We start from the raw sequence: 21,004 nt of genomic DNA on the forward strand, positions 1-21,004 counted from the left end.
TTGTCTAAACCAGCATACAACAATAAAAACCACAAGTCTATGAAAAAACCATTATTACTAAAATGAAGAACAAAAACAGATTCACAGAAATAAAAACAGGTTTGGAATTCCAATAACATAATGATAGTCTATCCTCCATCCAGCGAGTGGGACAAAAATGACCCAAGGAAATGCCAATTGAAGCAAATGAGTCTTTAAGGCCTTCTAAAAACCTGAAATTTAACCGCCTGATGCAGCTCTAGTGGAAGGGAGTTTAAAGTGTAGTTTCAGTTTAATGTAGGGTAGCTAACCAGTAACCCTCCAGATGTTGCTGGACAATTCCCAACAGCCCCAGCCAGCATGACCAATGGTTGAGGATGATGGGAGTTGTAGTCCAGCACCATCTGGAGGGCCAAAGGTGAGTCACCCACTGTTTGAAAGCATGTATGGCTTGTTAGAGGCTTGTTGTATAGCATGAATGCAAGCATTTCTTGAAAGGGACCGACCCGTAGATCAGAATGCTAAAAATATAGACAAGCAGTACAAGATAATCTCAGTAGTATTTTCAGTGTCTTTTTTGAAACAGTTCCTAAGGTTTGGCCTACATGACCCTACTGGCTTCCATTTTGAAAAGGCAAAACTGTCACAAATGCTCAGACAGTAAGCTGTTGGTACTACGAGTGTTTCTTTGTCTGTCACCTAGACAACAATAGCTAGTTCTTCTCTCCTTCCATCCTGCCTGGTTAGTGGATGGAAAATCACTGTTAATTAGTCTGAAAAGGTTTTAGGAAATTTCCCAGTTCCTGGCCAGACTAGAAGAGGTGAAAATGTGAAAATGAGATATTCTTCTTACAACTATTAATTTAAATAAGCACAGACAATGAGAAAGTTCTCATAAGCTGAGCTAACTAACTACAGCAGTCTCTATGATGTGCAAGATACTGATTGAGCCATGCTGTAAGGTACAAGTGTCCCTTTGCCCAGCCTTGACAGTTTTCCCTCTAAAAAGGGAAAGACTGCAGGTTCTTGGAGAACCAACTGGTTTGTTCAGTGCTTGTTTTAGAGATGCCCTGTTTTTTACAGGGGGTGTATCCCTGTTCTTCTATTCTCAGATGACATGTGTTTGGGTCAATACAGGTTGGCCATCTACCACCTAGGTCCTGGAATATAGGACTTCTGACTTATAAAACCCTGTCATGAATGTACGTATGACCCTTATCCCTGGGTACAGAGCATTTTGGCACTATCTTCTAAGTTTATATGCCAAGCTATATGATTTCCTATGAACAACTCTCTTTTTATTTATTTGAGCTCTGGTTTCAAGATCTGCTTTGAGATCTGCCTCTGGTTTCATACATTTTGCACATGCTCAGTGCTCTATTGCATGCACCATACCTTACTGATAAATACTTATTTCGATTTTGTTTGAGAATCTGAGGCACTTCCAAATACTTAGAAGGCAGAAAAAGTTGAATTAATATGCCCACCCGAAGTGGTGGAAAGTTATTACTACCTATTTTATGACAGGCACACTTACACTTTTGAGTATACAAGAGAGGATGTTTGGTAAATCCCCGTGGTTGTTTCTGGCTTTCTAGAATTCTAGAAATTATTACTTTGAGGTGAATGTATTCATAAAGGGCTTCTTGTTCCATCCAGTAAGGCCACAGAAACAAATAACTTTTTCCAAGTTGAGCCAGCAGACGGATATGTTTATACAATAGGGCTATTTACACAATAGATGCCGAAGTTTCTGCTTTTCCTCCTTTAGGGGTGTGGACTTCAATATCAAAGCCTGTCAACATCTGTGGCTGGATGTTTCAAAGACGCACTTAGCAAGTTGGTGTGGAAATGGAAACCCCCTGTTCAAGACATTCTTAAAAGCCCATCCTGTATTTGAAATGCATACTGAGAACTCCCAGGCAAAAGAGTCAGGATTTGTACCAGATCCTGAACCTCAGGCTCAAAGGTCCAGTTGGCTGACCAGATAAAAATGTCTTAGTCCCAAATACTTTTACAGATGAAAACTTAAAGAGATTGACTGTGAGGAGACATACATGGATCTCAGTTATTAGCCTGAGTGTTAAGGTGTCAGCTGGGAAGGGTTGAATTTGGCTTTCTGTTTTCCTCAGACTTCTTATGCAACCATAACTGAAGAAGCAGCTTCCTTCATGAGTCACTGCTGAGCAGCCATATGTATGTGAGGTGCTAACCTTTCTACATGCAAGAAGAATTTGATACAGGTGCCCTGTACTGTGAGGCCTTGACCCCTGGCCCCAAGATCCAACCCTAGCTGCACCACTGACAGTAACTATAATTTTGGGCTGCAAAAAGCAGCCCAGACTACTCAGCCAAAGATGGGGTGCAAACATGATCAAGGCAGGGGACCTACTCAAGGTGTGCATAGCAGTTTGTTCACAATCAAACAGTAATGTTTGTACAGTTGAGCATCTCAGCTTTATATATATTTAACCATTTGCAACGCTGGCCAAATCATTCTAGCATTCCTCTCCAGTAGACAGTCTCTGGAAGTTTTATGGACTAAAAGGTGAGATATTAGGCAACTACTCTGCACAAACAACTCTGAGCACCTCTTTGCCTCAACACTGTGGATAATTAATAAGCATTTTCTAGGTCACAGCCATTTTGCATGTGCATGTGTGTGTGTATATGCCTGAAGCAAAGGGAAAGCAAAACTTGGTAAGGGTGTGAGGCAACAACAATGCTAAAAAAACCCGCAGATAGTGCTTTTCAGTGTATCAGATGACATGAGTGACAGAGCTGGGAAATATGCATGGCACAGTGAGAAGATTGCTTCCGATCAGAGGTGAACAGGCTGCCAAGTGACCAAACAACCATTGCTTGCCTGCAGATGATCTATGTGCGGCACTTCAGGACTGATTCAAATGATATGGAGGAGGCACAGGGTACATTCTCTGAAATGCCTGTACCACCTCAGAAAGCACATGCAGGCTGGTTGTTTGAAAGCAGCCCCACATTTAAATCCCACTGAACCTAAAACACAGAATACACCAGAAAGGAGCCAGGAGTTAGAAGGAGCTGGTGGTATTTTGTTGGATCATCATCTGTCAAATCTATGATTTTGGGTCAGAACATTTTTAACACCAGCTCCTGCAGGTTTTTCTATGAAAAACAATAAAGTTTTCAGTCATCGCACGATGGAGAACCTGTGGCCCTCCAGATGTTGACTGTAGCTCCCATCAACCCCAGCTAGCATGGCCAATGGTCAGGGATGATAGAGGTTAAAATCCAACAACATCTGGAAGGCCACAATTTCCCCTCCCTGATCTAGAGCAATCCCTGTGGTACTGTATCTCTTTGAGTAATGGAGGGAGTCCACTGACCTCTCACTTCTTTGGTGGAGGGTGGTTTTTTTTTTAATATCTCTCCTACAGCCTAGTCACTGATCTTCTTTTTTTCTCCTCCTTACTCCTGGCTGGAACTAGCCTTGAAGGATGAATGCATTGATGGTCACATGCTCAACAGCTGATTTTCCCCACCACTCCATCTGTCACTGCTGAAAGGAAGTGTATATGCACAAGCTTTGTTCTTGGACAGTTTTGGGAGGGGTAATCTTTCTGCAAGGCTAGAGTCATCGTCATCATCCCAATGAAGCCTGTCCTGTCCCCACTCCCCACTGTGCTCCATGTGTAGCCACATCCAGTTTGTTAGTGATGCAACACTGCTTATTTTGTACGCTCTGAAATGACTCATCGGCTAGAAATGAAGTTAAGAACCCAGCAGGGTGACATAAAATTCCATTCAGTCCTGATAAGGCAGCAACTATAAGGATGAGAAATCAATGGCATGTTTTGCTGGAGCTAGAAACACATCCTCTGTAAAGAGACAGTTCAATCAAGAGTGGTTGCTACATGTCATAGTATACAATCATCCAAAATTGTGACAATGATCAATGCCTCCCATTGACAGGTCAACTTATTTGAAATATCATGTTGGAGGAGAGCTTTGCAGATACCATGGACCATGAACAAGACAAATATTTGTTAGAACAAATTAAACCAGAACTATCATTAGAAGCTAAAATGATGAAACTGAGGTTATCATACTTTGGACAATAATGCTGGGAAAAACAGAAGGGAGTAGAAAAAGAGGAAGGCCAAACAAGAGATGGATTGATTCCATAAAGGAAGCCACGGACCTGAACTTACAAGATCTGAAGAGGGTGGTTTATAACAGATGCTATTGGAGGTTGCTGATTCATAGGGTCGCCATAAGTTGTAATCGACTTGAAGGCACATAACAACAACAACACATTGACAGGAACAAAATAAGAGAGTTCATCTCTGATTGCATAATTTTGGGAAGTGGCTGTCATATGACAACTGCACAACAAACAAGAGTGTGCGACTCATCCAAGATGAGGTGTATGGTGAGAGGCATATTGGAAAATTCCCCGTGATACCTCTAAGCCATAACATCACTGCTCCCTTTTGCTCTCCATAGGAATGTTACAGATGCCATGCCAGGATGCCGAGTCTGAAGTAAGACTAGAGGAATGGCAAATTGAGGAAACCTGTTTGGCAAACAATGGTCATCCAGACTTCATACCTATGTATGACTCACATCTGTTTCAGGCTGCAGCCTTGTTTGAACATGAGCATAGCTGGCAAGATGCCAGTGTACAAGTTCCTCCCACTTCCAATGGAAGTTCACCTTGTATGTTAAACTCAGCCTGCAGTGTTGGTACCTTGCACCTCCTTCACCCTTTGTCACAGCTTCTCTCAATGTAAGCATGGCAGGCCAGATCTCAAATTCTTGTTTCGCTTTCAGACAGAGTGTAAAGTACCTGGATATGTGGTAAGGAGGTAGACAGAAGAGACAGTGCAAAATGCAAAGTGAGGCTGAAAGCAAATGGACTTAAACAAGGGGATGTAGCTGAAATTCCAGCTATGTGTAGACAGAACCTGAAGTTTAATTGCAGAGCAATCCATAAAGGAAAGTCATAGGAAACTATATAATCAAGTGAGACCATTGGTCCATCTAGCTCACTCAGTAATTTTTCTTCGCCGATTCGTAGCAACGGCTCTCCAGTGATTTCCCCCCCACCCTACTTGGACATGCTGGGGATGAGATCTTTTGCATGAAAAGCATTTGCTCTGCGACTGAGCTATAGCCTTTCCCACCTTGAAATGAAGGCATTCATAAGGAGGCAGGGATATGCTTAAAGCAGCTATTGAAACTTGTGTGCAATACTCTACCCATGGTGTGGCCATCTTAAAACTCTTTTCTGACTCCAGGAATCTGGGTTGCCTTCTAAAATCAGGTTAAGTGATGGACCCAAGCCTGCAATCATACTGGATGGTATTCAGTGCTGGTCTTACTCAGAGCAGAGCCATTGAAGATAATAGAAATGACTAACTGAGGTTCAATAATTTCAGTGGGTCTACTCTGAGTAGGGCTTAGTTGACTACAACCCACTTGGAGTTACTTTAATTGGGTTGGATCCAGACTAAGTTACTTAGAGTCCATTGAAATCAATCGGACTTATTAATCATGGCTTTTCAAAGGGATCTAACTTAGTCCAGATCTCGTTTATTGATCTCAGTTGAACTCATTTCTGAATAAATATGCTAAGATGAGGTCTGGGTACCTTTTTGTGCTGTATATAGTCCTCCACAGCCACATGAGTCCACAATGTTTGATGATTTGATGTCAAAAACACTATACTTCTTGGATAAACATGCAGCAACTTCAGTGAAAGCATGGTGGACATTAACACTACAGTGTTTCGACAGAACTGTCTACACATTATGTTTTTAATTAGTTTTGATGGCAACTCCAGCCATTGCACAATACTTAGTGTACTTATTTCACTTTCCTCTTGCATGATTCTCAATGGGCTTCAGTTTATCTTCTAAACTGAGCTGCCTCTTCCAACAGATAGATCCAGTTTGTGATGGATTTGTTAAGTTGTAGTGTGAGGTGTCCTAGAGGAGAAGTATATTGCCAACCACAACTGTTGACATATTCCATTTCTGTGTTTGGATAGCAGCACAATGACGTCCACAGATGGTGGAGTTAATGTATTCAAGGAACTGATTTCTTCTCTGTTGATGGCACATGGTATCTATAAAATTGTTCTAGTGTACACCTACAGGGATGTCAGGACGTAACTGGTAATGACGTTTGCCAAATACATAGGGGTTCATTTTTAGACTGTGAGCCTATGGGCAAAGTCTGTCTTTTCTTAACTTCTGTACAGTGCTTAGATTTTTAAGGTGCTATCAGTCAATAAACATTATCATTGATGCACTGCAAGCCACAGAACTCTGAAACATTTTGTGAGCTCCTGTGCTTTCTCTGCAATTTCTCTCCCCCCCCCCAATGTTCCTTTGGCAATCCTTATCTGTCTATCTGCAGGATAAGTCTTGTTTGGTTCATCAGCAGGCATGGGAGATGGAGGGGCCAGGGACATTTAGGGAAAGGGGAGAGAAGCACAGAGGCTGAATGTGACTCAGAAGGTTAAAGGGAGAGGTGGGCTTTCTGGATTGCATAGGCTGAAGGGTAAAAGGAAGATCATTGGGGGGCTGGACTGAAAGCATTGCAAGTGGATTATTCCTCAAATAGTTTGGAAGCACAGTGTTTCTGCTATGCATATGAAGCTAAATTACCCTATTATGCATATGAACCTAATTATATTTTTCTGTTTCCAGAGGGGTGGCTACATTAGTCTCTTGCAGCAAAAACAATGAAGCATCTTGTGGCACCTTAAAGGCTAACATATTTATTATGATATAAACTTCCATGGACTACAGTCCATTTCATCTTATGCATGAAGTGTTTTCTTGAGTTACAGGGGCACATGAATTTTTGGGGGAGTAGGGGTGGGGACAGGAATTGTAAACAGTGAGGTCAGAGGGGAAAGTGTTGCAGAAAAATACTGCCAATGTTAATTATGTAATTAACAGTGGTAATTCACAAAACAGTTGTTGATAACAAAGACATCCTGGCTTTGATAAGTCAGTTAACATACAGTATCTAAGGAATTAAAATTAGTTTATCTTGGTTCAGTCCACCAGTGATAGAATTGAACTTCTTAGTGTTCAGTGGTTTCACTTTGCAATTTCTCTTTGAAACCTTTTTGTTCTAGGATGACCATTCTGATGTCACTTAGAGTGCCCTGGGAGGTTGAAATGTTCCCCTACTAGTTCTTGAATATTACCACTTCAGTTTTGTTTCTAGTTATTCTTATGTATAGAGTAGGGGTAGGGAACTGGATCTGGCCCACCGACTCTTGTACCCTGTGCCACCAGTGAGCCAAATTTGATAGGGGGCACTTGCCTGTCAGTCACCTGGTATCACGTGACACTTTGAACAGCAAAGAGCCCTGCACAAAGCTTTGAAGGCGTGGATGATCAGCTGATTGATGGGGCTTCAAAGGGCTGTGCAGGCCTTTTGCAAGAGGCTTGCAAAGAGCTCTGTTCTGTATTTTGAAGTCTCACCAATCAGCTGCCTGGTGGCCTTCAGGAGCCCCTAGTGACCTACACACTTTTTAATTAGCCTACACCTGATGTCATATGACATCAGTTGAATGGCAGGTGGACATGGCTTGGTCAAAAGGGCCTGGCGGGCCCAACAGACAAGCCTGGCAAAACTTATTAGCCTCATGTGCCAGAACTTCTGCACCCCTGGTGTAGAGACTGACCTGTTTGTTGTGTTTAGAATGCAGGAGGGCATTGCTGGCAGATGATGGCATTTATTACATTGGAAGATGAGCAGGTGAATGAATCTGATGTTGTGGATGACATTATTAGGTTTTGTAATACTGTTGCCAGAGCAGACATGGGGGCAAGTGTTAGCATCTGGGTCTGCCACAGGGGCTGTCCTGGTTTCCATATCTTTGTTATGTGGCCTGTTGCTGAGCAGTTGTTTTAGACTGGGGCCAAGACCTGTGTAAAGTAAGGGTTATTGTCCAGGATAGGCTGTAGATGTTTAAGTGGCTTCTTTTGGGAACAAATGGTGTTTTATTGTTTTCTTTTCTAGATTCAACCTGTAGTTGATGATTTCTGGATACCAGTGTAGCTGTGTTGATCTGTCTTTTCACTTCACTGGATTGGGTATTTGAGAAATGCCTGGTATAAATTCTTAAGTTGTGAGCCACTGTCTGATGAGTCTGAACAAATGTGGTTGCATAGTATGACTTGGCTGGAGTGGAGACAATGGATTTTGTGGTGTTCTAGGAGGAAGCTGGAAGCATGTAAGGATGTGTAGTAGTCATTTGATTTCCCATATAAGGTAGTGTTTTTATGCCCGTTATGTAATTGCACAATAATGCTCAGAAAGAAAGTATCTTATGAGGGCTGGTCTAGGTCTAGGTTTATGGTGGGGAGAAACATATTTAAGTCCTGGTGGAACTGTACAAGTGTCTCCTGTCCATGAGTCCAGATGCTACAGATGCCATCAATGTCTATCAGGTATAGAGGCTTTGGAAGATAGGAGCTGAGAAAGCATTGTTTTAAGTCAGCCATGAAGATGCTGACATACTGTGGAGCCATGTGAGTGCCCATGTCTGTCCACTGATCTGGAGATACATGCTTTCCTGAAAGCTGAAGTAATTATGGGTGAGTTCAAAATGGCAGAGCCTGGTGGCTGGATGTGCTCAAGCCCCATATTCTTGATGGCTTGTAGTTCATCTTTGTGGGGCCTCAACATCCATGGTAACTGAATGGTGTTCTTTAGAAGATTGTCAATGGATAATAATTTCCTATTGTATGTAGAATGCAGGAGGGCATATATTTACATATGTAACTTGGAATGTGAGTGAGCTATGGTTGGAGAATGAAATCCATGATGATTGCAGAATGGAGTCCATATAGGAACAAAGGAAGCCAATTTATACTGAGTCAGATCATTGATTCATCTGGTTCAGTATTGTCTACATGGATTAGCAGCAGCTCTCCAGAGTTTGAGGCAGGGTTATCTCCCAGCCCTAACTAGAGATGCCAAGGATTGAACCTGGGACCTTCTGCATACAAGGCAGATGCTCTATTATTAAGCTATAGCTCTTCCCCAAATATATCCAGATCATAGATCCAGATACCCCTGCTATCATGGTATACTAAATTTGTTAAATCTTTAAGGTGCCATGACATTCTTTGTATCTTTTTGCAAGCAGCTTTTGGAGGGCTTTGTCCTGAAAGGTGACATATAATAACATAAATAAATCAATAAATAAACCATAGTTGTGCAAGTGTTATAAACAGTTGTGTTATCAGAAAAGTCACCCTCCTTTTAAAAAAATTCTATCCACTCCAGGCGGGAGGGATTTGGAAGAGGCAGACTTTCCAGTTTGAAAAAACAACAGATCACAGAGATTGGCATTTCATCTTTCTATTTTCCAAGATAAAATCTCTGATCAGAGCCACCTGGTACTCAGCAAAGTTTATTTTCAGTGTTTGTAGCATTTATGATATATTTGCAGTATAACTTCAGGGAGAAAATGATCAACATTCACAACAATCCATGTCACGTCTGCAATAAAAGAAAAGCCCATTCTTTATAAAACATTCAGACACTGCTCTGATAAAATGAATACTATCTTTCTATCAGTAACTCTTCCATTTATTCCAAAACTCTCCATGAAAAACATCATTGCTTTACTTGGAATAAACCTTTTATAAAATCACCTCTCCTTTAAACATGTATTTTGTTTGTACAATAATAATATGGTTAGATATACCATCTGCATTTTCAGTATGAATCGCACAAGAGAATGTTCACAGTTAGGATATATTGTGTCATCTTGAATCCACAGTTTCCTCCCCGGCTAGATGTGGAGAGTGAGGAAGTAACCAAAGAAGGAATTCTTACCTCAAAGCTACATTTGGGCCTTTTGCCACAGGGCATCAGTATAAGCAAGGGACGAGCAAGGGAGACTCTGGGGACATGCCACATGTTACTCTATAAACACAGGAACTAAAGCAGATACAGATACGGCCACAGCAGTATGGGACAGACATTGGAGTGTCTTTTGGTTTACAAAGCCCCATCAGTTTCGCATCCTACTGTTATCAAGAAAAGATCATATAATGTACTGCTTTTTCACCTCCACCCAGTGCACAGTGTAAGTGCACTGGGTAGATCTACACCCCTAACCAGATATGATAGGAAAAGGACCAAAAGTGAATCTATCCAAGGTCTCAGCAATCATGGAAGTAGGACCAAAGGCTGGAGCTCAGAAAGAGATTGTAAGGCAGGCACCAATGAGCCTGTCTTGGGCAATAAGGCCATTTTAGTAGGGGACCTTCAAAACAAAATGCTGAACATGACATTGCAGAACTCTGTGCTCTTAACCTGCCATCAGCTGATCACAGTACCTGCTGGAAAGAAGCACATGATGTTTGCCTGCTTGCCTGTACTGCCTCCACATCTGTGTTAAATAAGTAAACTTTTTTTTTTAAAAGCACACCTCAAGGTCAATGTCAATGTCAATGTCAATGTGCTGAACCGTTGCCTGACCTCGATAATGGACTGGATGAGAGCTAACAAACTGAGACTCAATCCAGACAGACTGAGATGCTCTTGGTGTGGGGTTTCTCTGATCAGACGGTGGATATATACCCTGTCCTGGATGGGGTTACACTCCCCCTAAAGGAGCGGGTTCATAGTCTGGGAGTTCTTTTAGATCCTTCCCTGTCACTGGAGGCTGAAGTAGCCTCAGTGGCACGGAATGCGTTCTACCATCTTCAGTTGGTAGCCCAGCTACGTCCCTATCTGAGCGGGGACGACCTCACATCAGTGGTACATGCTCTGGTAACCTCGCGATTGGATTACTGCAATGCGCTCTACGTAGGGCTGCCTCTGAAGACAGTTTGGAAGCTACAGCTCGTGCAAACCGCGGCTGCCAGATTGATAACAAGGACCAAGCGGTCCGAACACATAACACCTGTTCTGGCCCGCTTGCACTGGCTTCCAATTTGCTTCCAGGTCAGATTCAAAGCGCTGGTTTTGACCTATAAAGCCTTATACGACACGGGACCACAATACCTGTTGGAACGCCTCTCCCAATATGAATCTGCCCGTACACTGCGTTCCACATCGAAGGCCCTCCTCCAAGCTCTGACCCACAGAGAGGCTCGGAAGGTGGTAACAAGAACTAGGGCCTTCTCTGTGGTGGCCCCCGAACTGTGGAAGTTTTTCCGATGAGGTGCGCCTGGCGCCGACGCTGTTGTCTTTTCGGTGCCAGGTTAAAACCTTCCTCTTTTCTAGGGCTTTTAATTTAACAATTTAGTTTTAAAATGTGTTGTAATTGTTTTTAGATCTTTCATTCTCTGTACTCTGCTGTATGTTTTATTGGATTTTATTGTATATACTTGTATTGCTTTGTTGTTCACCGCCCACAGAGCTATGCTAGTGGGGCGGCATAAAAATTTAATAAATAAAAATAAAAAATAAAATAAAGGTCATGTTCTAACACAGCCTTATTTTTTTAAGTGAAAGTAAGGCATGAGAGAGATACAGACCAAAGGGATGGAGGTAGAGAAAATACGCATCAGTTTTCCAATATATGCCAGAAGTAAGGGAGAGAGTCAGCACGGGGTAGTGATTAGAGTGTAGGATTAGGACTGTGAGCCATGAAGCTCACTGGATGACCGTGGGACAGTTATTCTCTCACAGAATAAATTTTAGGAGAAGGAGCCATGCATGCTACTTTCAGCATAGGTAATAGGGTTGCCAGGCTCAGGGTCTGAGAATGATTCTGTATCTTTAAGAGAAGAGAAAATTCAGCCAAGTGCAGGTTTTCTTGCAACACTGTAATGGGAAAAACCACAAGGTGAAATCCTCCCTCCCCCCTGCACAACTTTTAAAGATACAGAAGACCTCTTGGTTGCCAGGCCCAGCCTCCAAGAGGTCTTCTGTATCTTTAAAAGTTGTGCAGGGAGAAAGGAGAATTTCGCCAAGTGTTTTTTCCCATTACAGTGTTGCAAGAAAACCTACAGCTGAATTTTCTCTTGTCTTAAAGATACAGAATCATTCTCAGGCCTTGAGCCTGGCAACCCTAATAGGTAACCAGGAAAGTAAATCCCATTGAAATCATTGGGATTTGCTTTTAAATATAGACAGACTGGGTTGCAAACCTATCAGTTCATGGGAGAGAATGGAGCTGGAATTGCATCCTGTGCCTGAAGAGCCACGTACAAGCCTAATTATGCAACCTGTGCCTGAAGAGCCACGTACAAGCCCAATTATGCAACCTGTGCCTGAAGAGCCATCATGCACCCGTACTTCATGAGGGTTCAGGCACAGGTGAACCACGTGAACATGGATATTCTGGCCCAATGGGCAATTTGGTCCCCTAGGAGAAAATGAGGTGAACAATATCTCACTTGGAGCACCACAAGTAGTCATGAGATGCAGCTACACAATAATGACAAAATGCATGTTACAAGCATTTCTTGGAAATTAAAAGATCAGGTCTCCCTTACTTCTTTGTTTGACTGAAGGAGTCATGAGTAGGTTTCACACACAAAGGCCAAATCAGTTTCGTTTTGAATTGGCGTCTAATATGCAAACCCAACATTGGCTGCACCCCATACCCACTGACCAGGGAAAGTGCGTGGAACTCAGTGGGACTTACTTCTGAGTAGACATGTACAGGATTTGCACTGTTGATTTCTCTTTTACATTATTTCCTGAATTAAACAGCATTCATACCTGACACAAGAAGCATGTGAGGTCTCAATGCCTTTTATTTTTATGTATAAAAACACCATCAAGTAGGCAGGGGCCTGTCTTGGAAACCAATCATCCTGTTAATAGTTCGCTGAAAACAGAGACTGTGATGGTTATTCATAATTAACAGAGCAATCCTATGTATAATTACTATGAAGTAATGCATGTATACTTAGAAGGAAGAAGCCAGTCAGAAGTTAAATGGCTACTCTCAGGTAAATGTATATAGGACTGTGGCCTAAATTCCTGAAATTCTACCAATGTGGGTCTTACAGTGCTGAAACAGGAATGGGCACTGAATGATATCATATGCAGTCACTTCCCTGCTTTGGGTCAGAGCACATTAGAGTCACAGGAAATGGCCTCCCATTAAGATCCTTCCCTGGTCCATAATATACAAATGTGGAGCTTTGTCACTGCATCCTGAGCTTCCATGTCTTCTCCATATTCCTGGCTGCTGTTGGACTGGGCGTGGAGATGGGGGAGCTCTCTGCAATAAGTGCCTCTAAATGTACACATCAAGTCACACTGGGATATATATGTACATTTGTGTTCTGCAGCCTCCCACTGAGGTGTGCTCCAGCCCATTGTCCCTAATTTGCTGCAGGATGATGACAGAGCAAAACCCTAATCTATCCTTCGCCAACCTGGTGCCTCTAGATCAGCGTTTCCCAACTAGTGGGCCACCAGATGTTGTTGCACCACAACTCCCAGCAGCCTCAGCCAGCATTGCCAAGGTCAGGAAAGATGGGAATTGTGGTCCAACAACATTTGGTGGCCCACTAGTTGGGAAACACTGCTCTAGATGTTTTGGACTGGTGGGAGTCATAGTCCAAAATATCTGGAGGGCACTCAGTTGGCGAAGGCTGCCCTAAATGAATCCCACCCTGGCTCAAGTTGGTATCCTTAAAACACTAATAATAATACAAAAATGAAAAAAATGTTGAATTTATATTTTTAAAAAATAATATTGCAACAGTAATTTGCTTTCTTCAGAGAGTGGTTGAAAAGAATACACAAGATGAAAAGGAAGCCCCCCCAAACCAAACACACAAGTTGATCAATTACATCTCAAAGAGCATCATATGAACATCACATCCCAAAACGGCAAATGGCACTCTTCCTGCCAAATATAAGGCAGAAACAATTCTTACTGAAAGAATCTTCAATTGCATAAAACACGTAAGGAAATGTTAAAGCAAGTATGGGGAACCTGTAGCCCTCCAGATGCTGCTGGACTACAACTCCCATTATCCCTAACCATTGGCTATGCTGGCTGCAGCTGATGAGGGTTGAAGCCCAGCAACATTTGGTAGGCCACATGTTCCCCTCTGCTGAGTGAAAGGAACTGCTCTTATCTGTGCCTGAAGGCTATGCTGGGAGGTGGGACTAGGATATTTTTTCAAATGGATAAAAGGTTGATCTGAAAGAGAGATTGTATAGATTTCTCTGTGCAGTCAGTGGATAACAAAGAATGGGATTTACATGAAGGGAGACAAAAGCGAAACATGAAAAAAACTAGTTTTTTTTAAAAAAAATAGTTTATTTTTCTTTTTTAGTTAAAAGATAACTAATTGGGATCATGGAGTATTGGTTAGTAGAAGCTTTAAAACACGATAATCCAATCCAGATAAGTTAGTTGTGTCATAAATCCTGCAAAAAAACCCAAACCTGAACAAGATCATCCTGAATAATTTTAAGTCCCATTGCTTGCAGCAGGTCTTAGTGCAATCCTACCTGTGAATTCAAATATAAGTCCCATTAACTTCAGTGGGGTTACCAGGCAGGCAGATGTGTATAGGACTCCAGCCTAACTTTAGCTCAGGTTTGGGGGACTTTTGGCCCTGCAGACATTGCTGGACTACAAGAGACATCACCCCTGACAATTAGGTCATGTTGGCTGGGGCTGATGGGAGTTGGTGGTCAGCAATATCTGAACACCCACAAGTTCCCCACCACTACTTTAACTGGATTCATTTGGAGTTGATGTGTGTGGAGTCTACAGATTAACCTAATTCCTCAAAATAATGATAGCTGTTACCACTGTGCTACAATAATATACAGTCAAATGTGGAAAAGAATAGAGATAGTGGATATAAACATATGGAGTTTGGGACTAGGTGACTTTACAAAAGGAAATCTCCCAGTGATATTGCCTCTGGTGGAATGATACCCACACACGTCAGCTGTGTCAAAAAACCCCAAAGGCTTACTGATTTGTAAATTCTTACTTAGACATAAGGGGAAAGGATAAGCTATACAGGCAGAGAGAGAGAGAGAGAGAGAGTGTGTGTGTGTGTGTGTGTGTGTGTGTGTGCACGCACACACGAAAAGCCACAGACTGGGATTGAGTCTGCCAAGCCACATAAGTGAGCAAGCAAAAGTGGGATTATAAATCAAGCCTTATACGGCCTAAAGCCAAATATTTGCACACAATATCACTTAGCTGGATAGGAATAAATAGCCACTGAAATGCACTGGAACAAAAGGGAGTTATCTCAAGCTCACACCGATAGCCAGACATGATCTAATAAATAACAGCGTCCTGACAATGAAAAATCCTTCAGGAAAGAGCTGCCGGGGAAACCTGGCTAAATTATTCAATAGCAAGCAGAGGAACAAGTTACAGGAACAGGCTTTCAGCTTCAGAGAAGGTTCCTAATTCCGCTCTGTCTAATAGCCATAGGAAACCACTTTTCAGCTCTAGTCTTTTGCTCAGACATTTCCTTGCATTTCAGACCCTGGATCTGCTCAGTATCAAGTGAGCCAAGTGGTGAAGGATTTATGTTAATGGCAATGGCAATATTTAGATTGTGTTGGTGCTGTGTTACATGTTGTAAACCCATCTTGTACTTGGTGGAGCTACAAAATTGCCACATTCAGTGCTACACAATAAAGGGCCATGGCTCCTGTTTCCCTCTCCAGGTCTTGCTTCAGCAGACCCTGCAGAAACACTAAATCACTTGTTAACCACCATAGTCCAGTCCTCCCAGGGCTAGCCTTGCCATTAGGCAGAGTGAAGTGACTGCTTCAAGTAACAGATTTGGAATGTCATGAAAGAGCAGCAAATTGTTAGTTTTTAAATTTATTTTTGCTGTATTTTTTTTACTGCCAGGAAGGGGGAGGCATTTGTGGGGGAGCACCTTTCCCACTGCTGTGCTTCAGGCAACAAAAGTTCCAGTCCCAAATCCACTGTCAATCAACATTTTGGCCATTTAATAGTTGCAAAGTGTGTTGCAGGAGTAAAAACTGAACAGAAAAGTTGGATGTGTGAATTTGCAAAACATTCAGGGTGTGCCAGAGAGATATATTTTATTTAGTTAATTATTGTTAATCAAATATAACATTTTGGAGGATGGTTTTAAGGTCTGTAGTCATAGATAATCATATGATTTAAATGGATCCTCTGTTAGCTGTGAAAACAGAACCTTAAACATTTGATTTTAATTTTATATTGCTTACAGGACTTTTTTTGTCAGTTAAAAGAAAAAGTTGTATATTGTTCCCTCTGTTGAATCATAATGCATGTTTGCACTGTTGCAGAAACACTACACACATTCCTGTTTATGTAGGTCTGCCAGCTTTTTGTGTGTGGCACAACTCCTAGGCCTTTAACAGCTGAATGAGAAGAGGAAATTCAACAGGAGCTTTCCCCATCACTGCATATGAATGCCAGGAAAACATTTCCCTGCTGTTGAAGGACACTGCAAACACACTTTTAGTACTCTTGAAGTCAGGCCCTAAATATTTTATAGAAGGAGGGTATGTACTTTGGTTGTATTGAGATTGTGTTTAATTCTAACCATAACTTCTACAGGACTTCTGTTGGCCCCATAAACTGAGCACACTGGGAATTCTCCATATGAATGGAAAGCAAATGAGAATTGTAGTACCACCAAGTTGTTGGTGTACACATGGAATAAATTCTCTGGTTCAAGGTGTGGGTGGCTTTCATAGCCTCAATTAAGCAAGCTTTGAGACTTTGTTTCAAACCAGAAGATGTGTCAAAGAGGACACTCAAATAAGTGAAAAGGAATGTATTGATTTCATCAAGGTGGCATTGATTGACAGTCCATATTCCAGGCCGAGACTGTCGTAATTTGATTTTGTCTCCTATTTACACTGTGCTGCATGTATTAGATGCCTTCATTATCCCATAACTGGTCCCCAAATGATAGATGTATACTTGGCAAATATATCCCACTAGAAAGTGGCAGTATTGAACCATAAGTTTTTTCACAGGTATGCATATCTGTTTGGGTTTGGAAATACTTTGTTAGACCTTTGGATCACACAATTATGTTGGTTCCTCCCTTCTCCATTCGTCCCCCCAGCCCCAAGACATGAATGTTTGCCTCACATGCTTAGAACTCCTTGTTGAGCTTCTACCTGAGTGGTGGCAGAAAATCTGCCAGATTTAGTATATCACAAAGTTCCTGACTGGGCCTTTTTTAAAAAAGGAAAAAACTCAGGAAGTGCACAGTTCTCTCAACTGAATGTTGAAATGGTGGAAGAATCTGCAAAATTTGGAGCTTAGAGGGCTAAAAGCACAATCCTACAAATGGTTACTAGCCCACATTGTGTTCAAGGATCTGTTCCACAGCTGCAGTCCTTAACATGTACTTAGTAGAGAGTAAGCCCCACTGAATTCATTGGGACTTTCTTGTGAATGAAATGCTTACAATTGCACTGTAAGTGAATTACAGGAATTAAACTTTAGTATGTTGGGACAAGAAAATCAAGGGCCGCTGTTGGCATACAAATCTATTTATAAGTAATCTGAGTACTAAGGAAGCAAGAGTATGCCCCCAACCAATAGTCAATAATTTTAAAGCAGAAATATGGATTATCACCATATTACATCCTAGATATACTATTACACCAAACTACCAAGGTACACATTTCTTGAACAACCGAAAAGAAGACTGTAAACATGGACATCACCAAATGGTCAATATAGGAATCAAATTGATTATATAATTGGTAGCAGAAGATGGAGAAGTTCCATACTTTCTGCAAAAACAAGACCAGAAGCAGATTGCGGTACAGATCATGAACTGGTCATATCGAAAATCAGAGTAAAGCTAAAGAATAAGAACAAAGCAATCATAATGCCAAAATACAATTTAAATAACATCCCAGAAGACTATAAAGATCAAATAAGGAACAGATTTGAGGCTTTAAACTTTGTTGACAGAGAACCAGAAGAACTATGGAGTGAAGTCAGAGACATTATGCAAAAAGACAATACCTGTAGTTAAAAAGAGAGAAAGACCTCAATGGATGATTGAAGAAACTCTTCAAATGGTTAAAGAGAGGAAAGCAAAAGCAAGAGGAGATAGAAACACGGTAAGAACCTGAAATGCAACAATACAGTGACTAGTACGTAGGGACAAAGAGAACTATTACAATAGTTATTGTAGAGAAATAGAAGAGGACAACAAAAAGGGAAGAACAAGAGCCCTATTACAAAAGATTAGAGAAATGAAAGGGAAATTTAAACCAAGAGTAGGGATGCTGAATAATCAACAGGTGAACACACTGACTGATCGAGATGAAATAAAAGGAAGATGGAAGCAATACACTGAAGAACCCTATAAAAGAGATGCAAGGATGACAGATTCATTCACAGAGGAAACGTATGATGAAGAACCAGAAATTTTAGAATGTGAGGTAAAAGCTGCTCTTAAAATACTTGGAAGAAACAAATCACCAGGAATAGATGGCATAACAATAGAGTTGCTATAAGCTACTGAGACTGAATCTGTCCAAATTTTGACAAAAATCTGTCAAGAAATATGGAAAACTAAACAATGGCCCAAAGACTGGAAGCGTTCAATATATACCCTAATTCCAAAGAAAGGGGATCCCAGGGAATGTAGTAATTATCAAATTATTGCCTTAATATCCCATGCAAGTAAAGTAATGCTCAAGGTTCTACAACAAAGGCTCTTACCATATATGGAGCGAGAAATGCCAGACGTCCAAGCTGGATTTAGAAAGGGAGGAGGCACCAGAGATCATATTGCAAACATACGTTGGATAATGGAATGGAGCAAGGAATTTCAGAAGAAAATCACCCTGTGCTTTATAGATTACAGCAAAGCCTTTGACTGTGCAGAACATGAAAAACTATGGAATGCTTTAAAAGAAATGGGGGTGCCACAGCATCTGATTGTCCTAATGCACAACCTATACTCTGGACAAGTGGCTATTGTAAGGACAGAATATAGAGAAATTGATTGGTTCCCAATTGGAAAGGGTGTGAGACGGGGGTATATTATCACCCTATTTGTTTAATCTATATGCAGAACATATCATACGAACAGCAGGACTGGACCAAGATGAAGGAGGTGTGAAAATTGGAGGGAGAAATATCAATAATTTAAGATATGCAGATGATACCATACTACTAGAAGAAACCAGTAATGATTTGAAACGAATGCTGATGAAAGTTAAAGAGGAAAGCACAAAAGCAGGACTACAGCTGAACGTCAAAAAGACTAAAGTAATGACAACAGAAGATTTATGTAACTTTAAAGTTGACAATGAGGACATTGAACTTGTCAAGGATTATCAATACCTTGGCACAGTCATTAACCAAAATGGAGACAATAGTCAAGAAATCAGAAGAAGTCTAGGACTGGGGAGGGCAGCTATGAGAGAACTAGAAAAGGTCCTCAAATGCAAAGATGTATAACTTAACACTAAAGTCAAGATCATTCAGACCATGGTATTCCCAATCTCATGTATAGATGTGAAAGTTGGACAGTGAAAAAAGTGGGTAAGAGAAAAATCAACTCATTTGAAATGTGGTGTTGGAGGACAGCTTTGCACATACGATGGACTGCAAAAAAGACAAATAATTGGATGTTAGAACAAATTAAACCAGAACTGTCACTAGAAGCTAAAATTATGAAACTGAGGTTATCATACTTTGGACACATCATGAGAAGACATGATTCACTAGAAAAGACCATAATGCTGGGAAAAACAAAAGGGAGTAGAAAAAGAGGAAGGCCAAAGAAGAGATGGATTGATTCCATAAAGGAAGCCACAGACCTGAATTTACAAGATCTGAACAGGGTGGTTCATGACAGATGCTCTTGGAGGTTGTTGATTCATAGGTTCGCCATAAATCGTAATCGACTTGAAGGCTCATAACAACAACAAACCAAGGTACTCAGGCACAAGCCTTACTTTCAATGTATTGATTTCCATAAGGCAACCTAGGTTCTAAGCATTAGAATATGATTAAATGTTTTGCTGAATCAGTGTCTTGTGGGAATAGTTTTATCTAAGGATCAAACAGGCAGTTGAGCTGTTATCTGATTAACAGCACTGTCAGTGGAGCCAGCAAAGTGCAGTATATGCTAAGTAATGACTAAGTATCCTCTTGCAGTGAGTTCTTTGAAGCATCCAATCTAAATATGGAATGGAGTAAACAATACCATTATAGGCTCAGCTCTACCAACTATTTAGTGTGGCATATGTTGAATAGTTATTAGTATAATAGCCTGACTCCACAAAAACATTCGAACTCCATGTCATTCGTGTATGGTGGAGAGAAAAGCTGGTAAACTAAGCTTGTTTATTTCCATTGATTAGAAAAGTACTTTGCTTTTTCCTGCGGCATACTAACTGTGCACTCCTACACGTCTACTCAGAAACAAGTCCCACTGAGTTCAGTGGGGCTTAGGTAAGTAAGTACAGCATTGCAGCCTGAGACTCAGGAACAGAAGCATATAAAAGTGTGCTGAATGTTTATGTAGGGATTAGGCTTGGTATATAATCTGACATTTGAAGCACTAATAAAGAAACCCCATCAAAATGAGTGGGGCTCACAGAATGTTTTGCCTTCTCAGAGTCAGCACTTGGGACCCGCCTTGAAAATGGAACTCTGTGTCTCCAAGAGCACAGATCCAGACCACAATCCTGTTGCTGAAAACCATCATCCTGCCTAGTTACAGTTCACTTTTGAGAACTCTACAAGAAGGGACCTGCAACCAAATATTATGGTGGAAAGGGATATGTTTCAGGCTGGAACAGGCCACTTACAGTACTGCTCAGGGGATGCAGAGCGGCAGAAAAGGTGTCAGGAGAGGGAAAAGGGATACCTTTTTTCCCCCTTTCCCATCCTCCTAAAAACTTCCTCTGCTATAGCACTTTAAGGACACAGTTTTGAGGCCCTGAATCTGCATGTGAGAAAGTGGGAAAGGGAAAAAGGTGTCCCCTTTTCTCCTTCTAGAACTTCACCATACAGCAAGAGAAGGATTTTTTAAAAATTGTATGGCATGCATCCATCTAACCC

General features: G+C 41.3%; 1 protein-coding gene across 5 annotated transcripts in view; it reads right to left on the minus strand.

The window, feature by feature from the left end:
- Nucleotides 1–11,936: 11,936 nt before the first annotated feature.
- Nucleotides 11,937–21,004, minus strand: part of CDK18 (cyclin dependent kinase 18) — a 138,167-nt gene continuing 129,099 nt past the window's right edge. For all 5 annotated transcript variants that reach the window (XM_061632154.1, XM_061632151.1, XM_061632155.1 and 2 more), the window contains one exon: nucleotides 11,937–14,426. In XM_061632154.1, the coding sequence (XP_061488138.1) occupies nucleotides 14,390–14,426 (37 nt within the window). In that variant the 3' untranslated portion in view covers nucleotides 11,937–14,389. The remainder of the gene's footprint in view (nucleotides 14,427–21,004) is intronic.

This window comes from Rhineura floridana, chromosome 6 (assembly GCF_030035675.1).
Source record: "Rhineura floridana isolate rRhiFlo1 chromosome 6, rRhiFlo1.hap2, whole genome shotgun sequence".
NCBI lineage: Eukaryota > Metazoa > Chordata > Lepidosauria > Squamata > Rhineuridae > Rhineura > Rhineura floridana.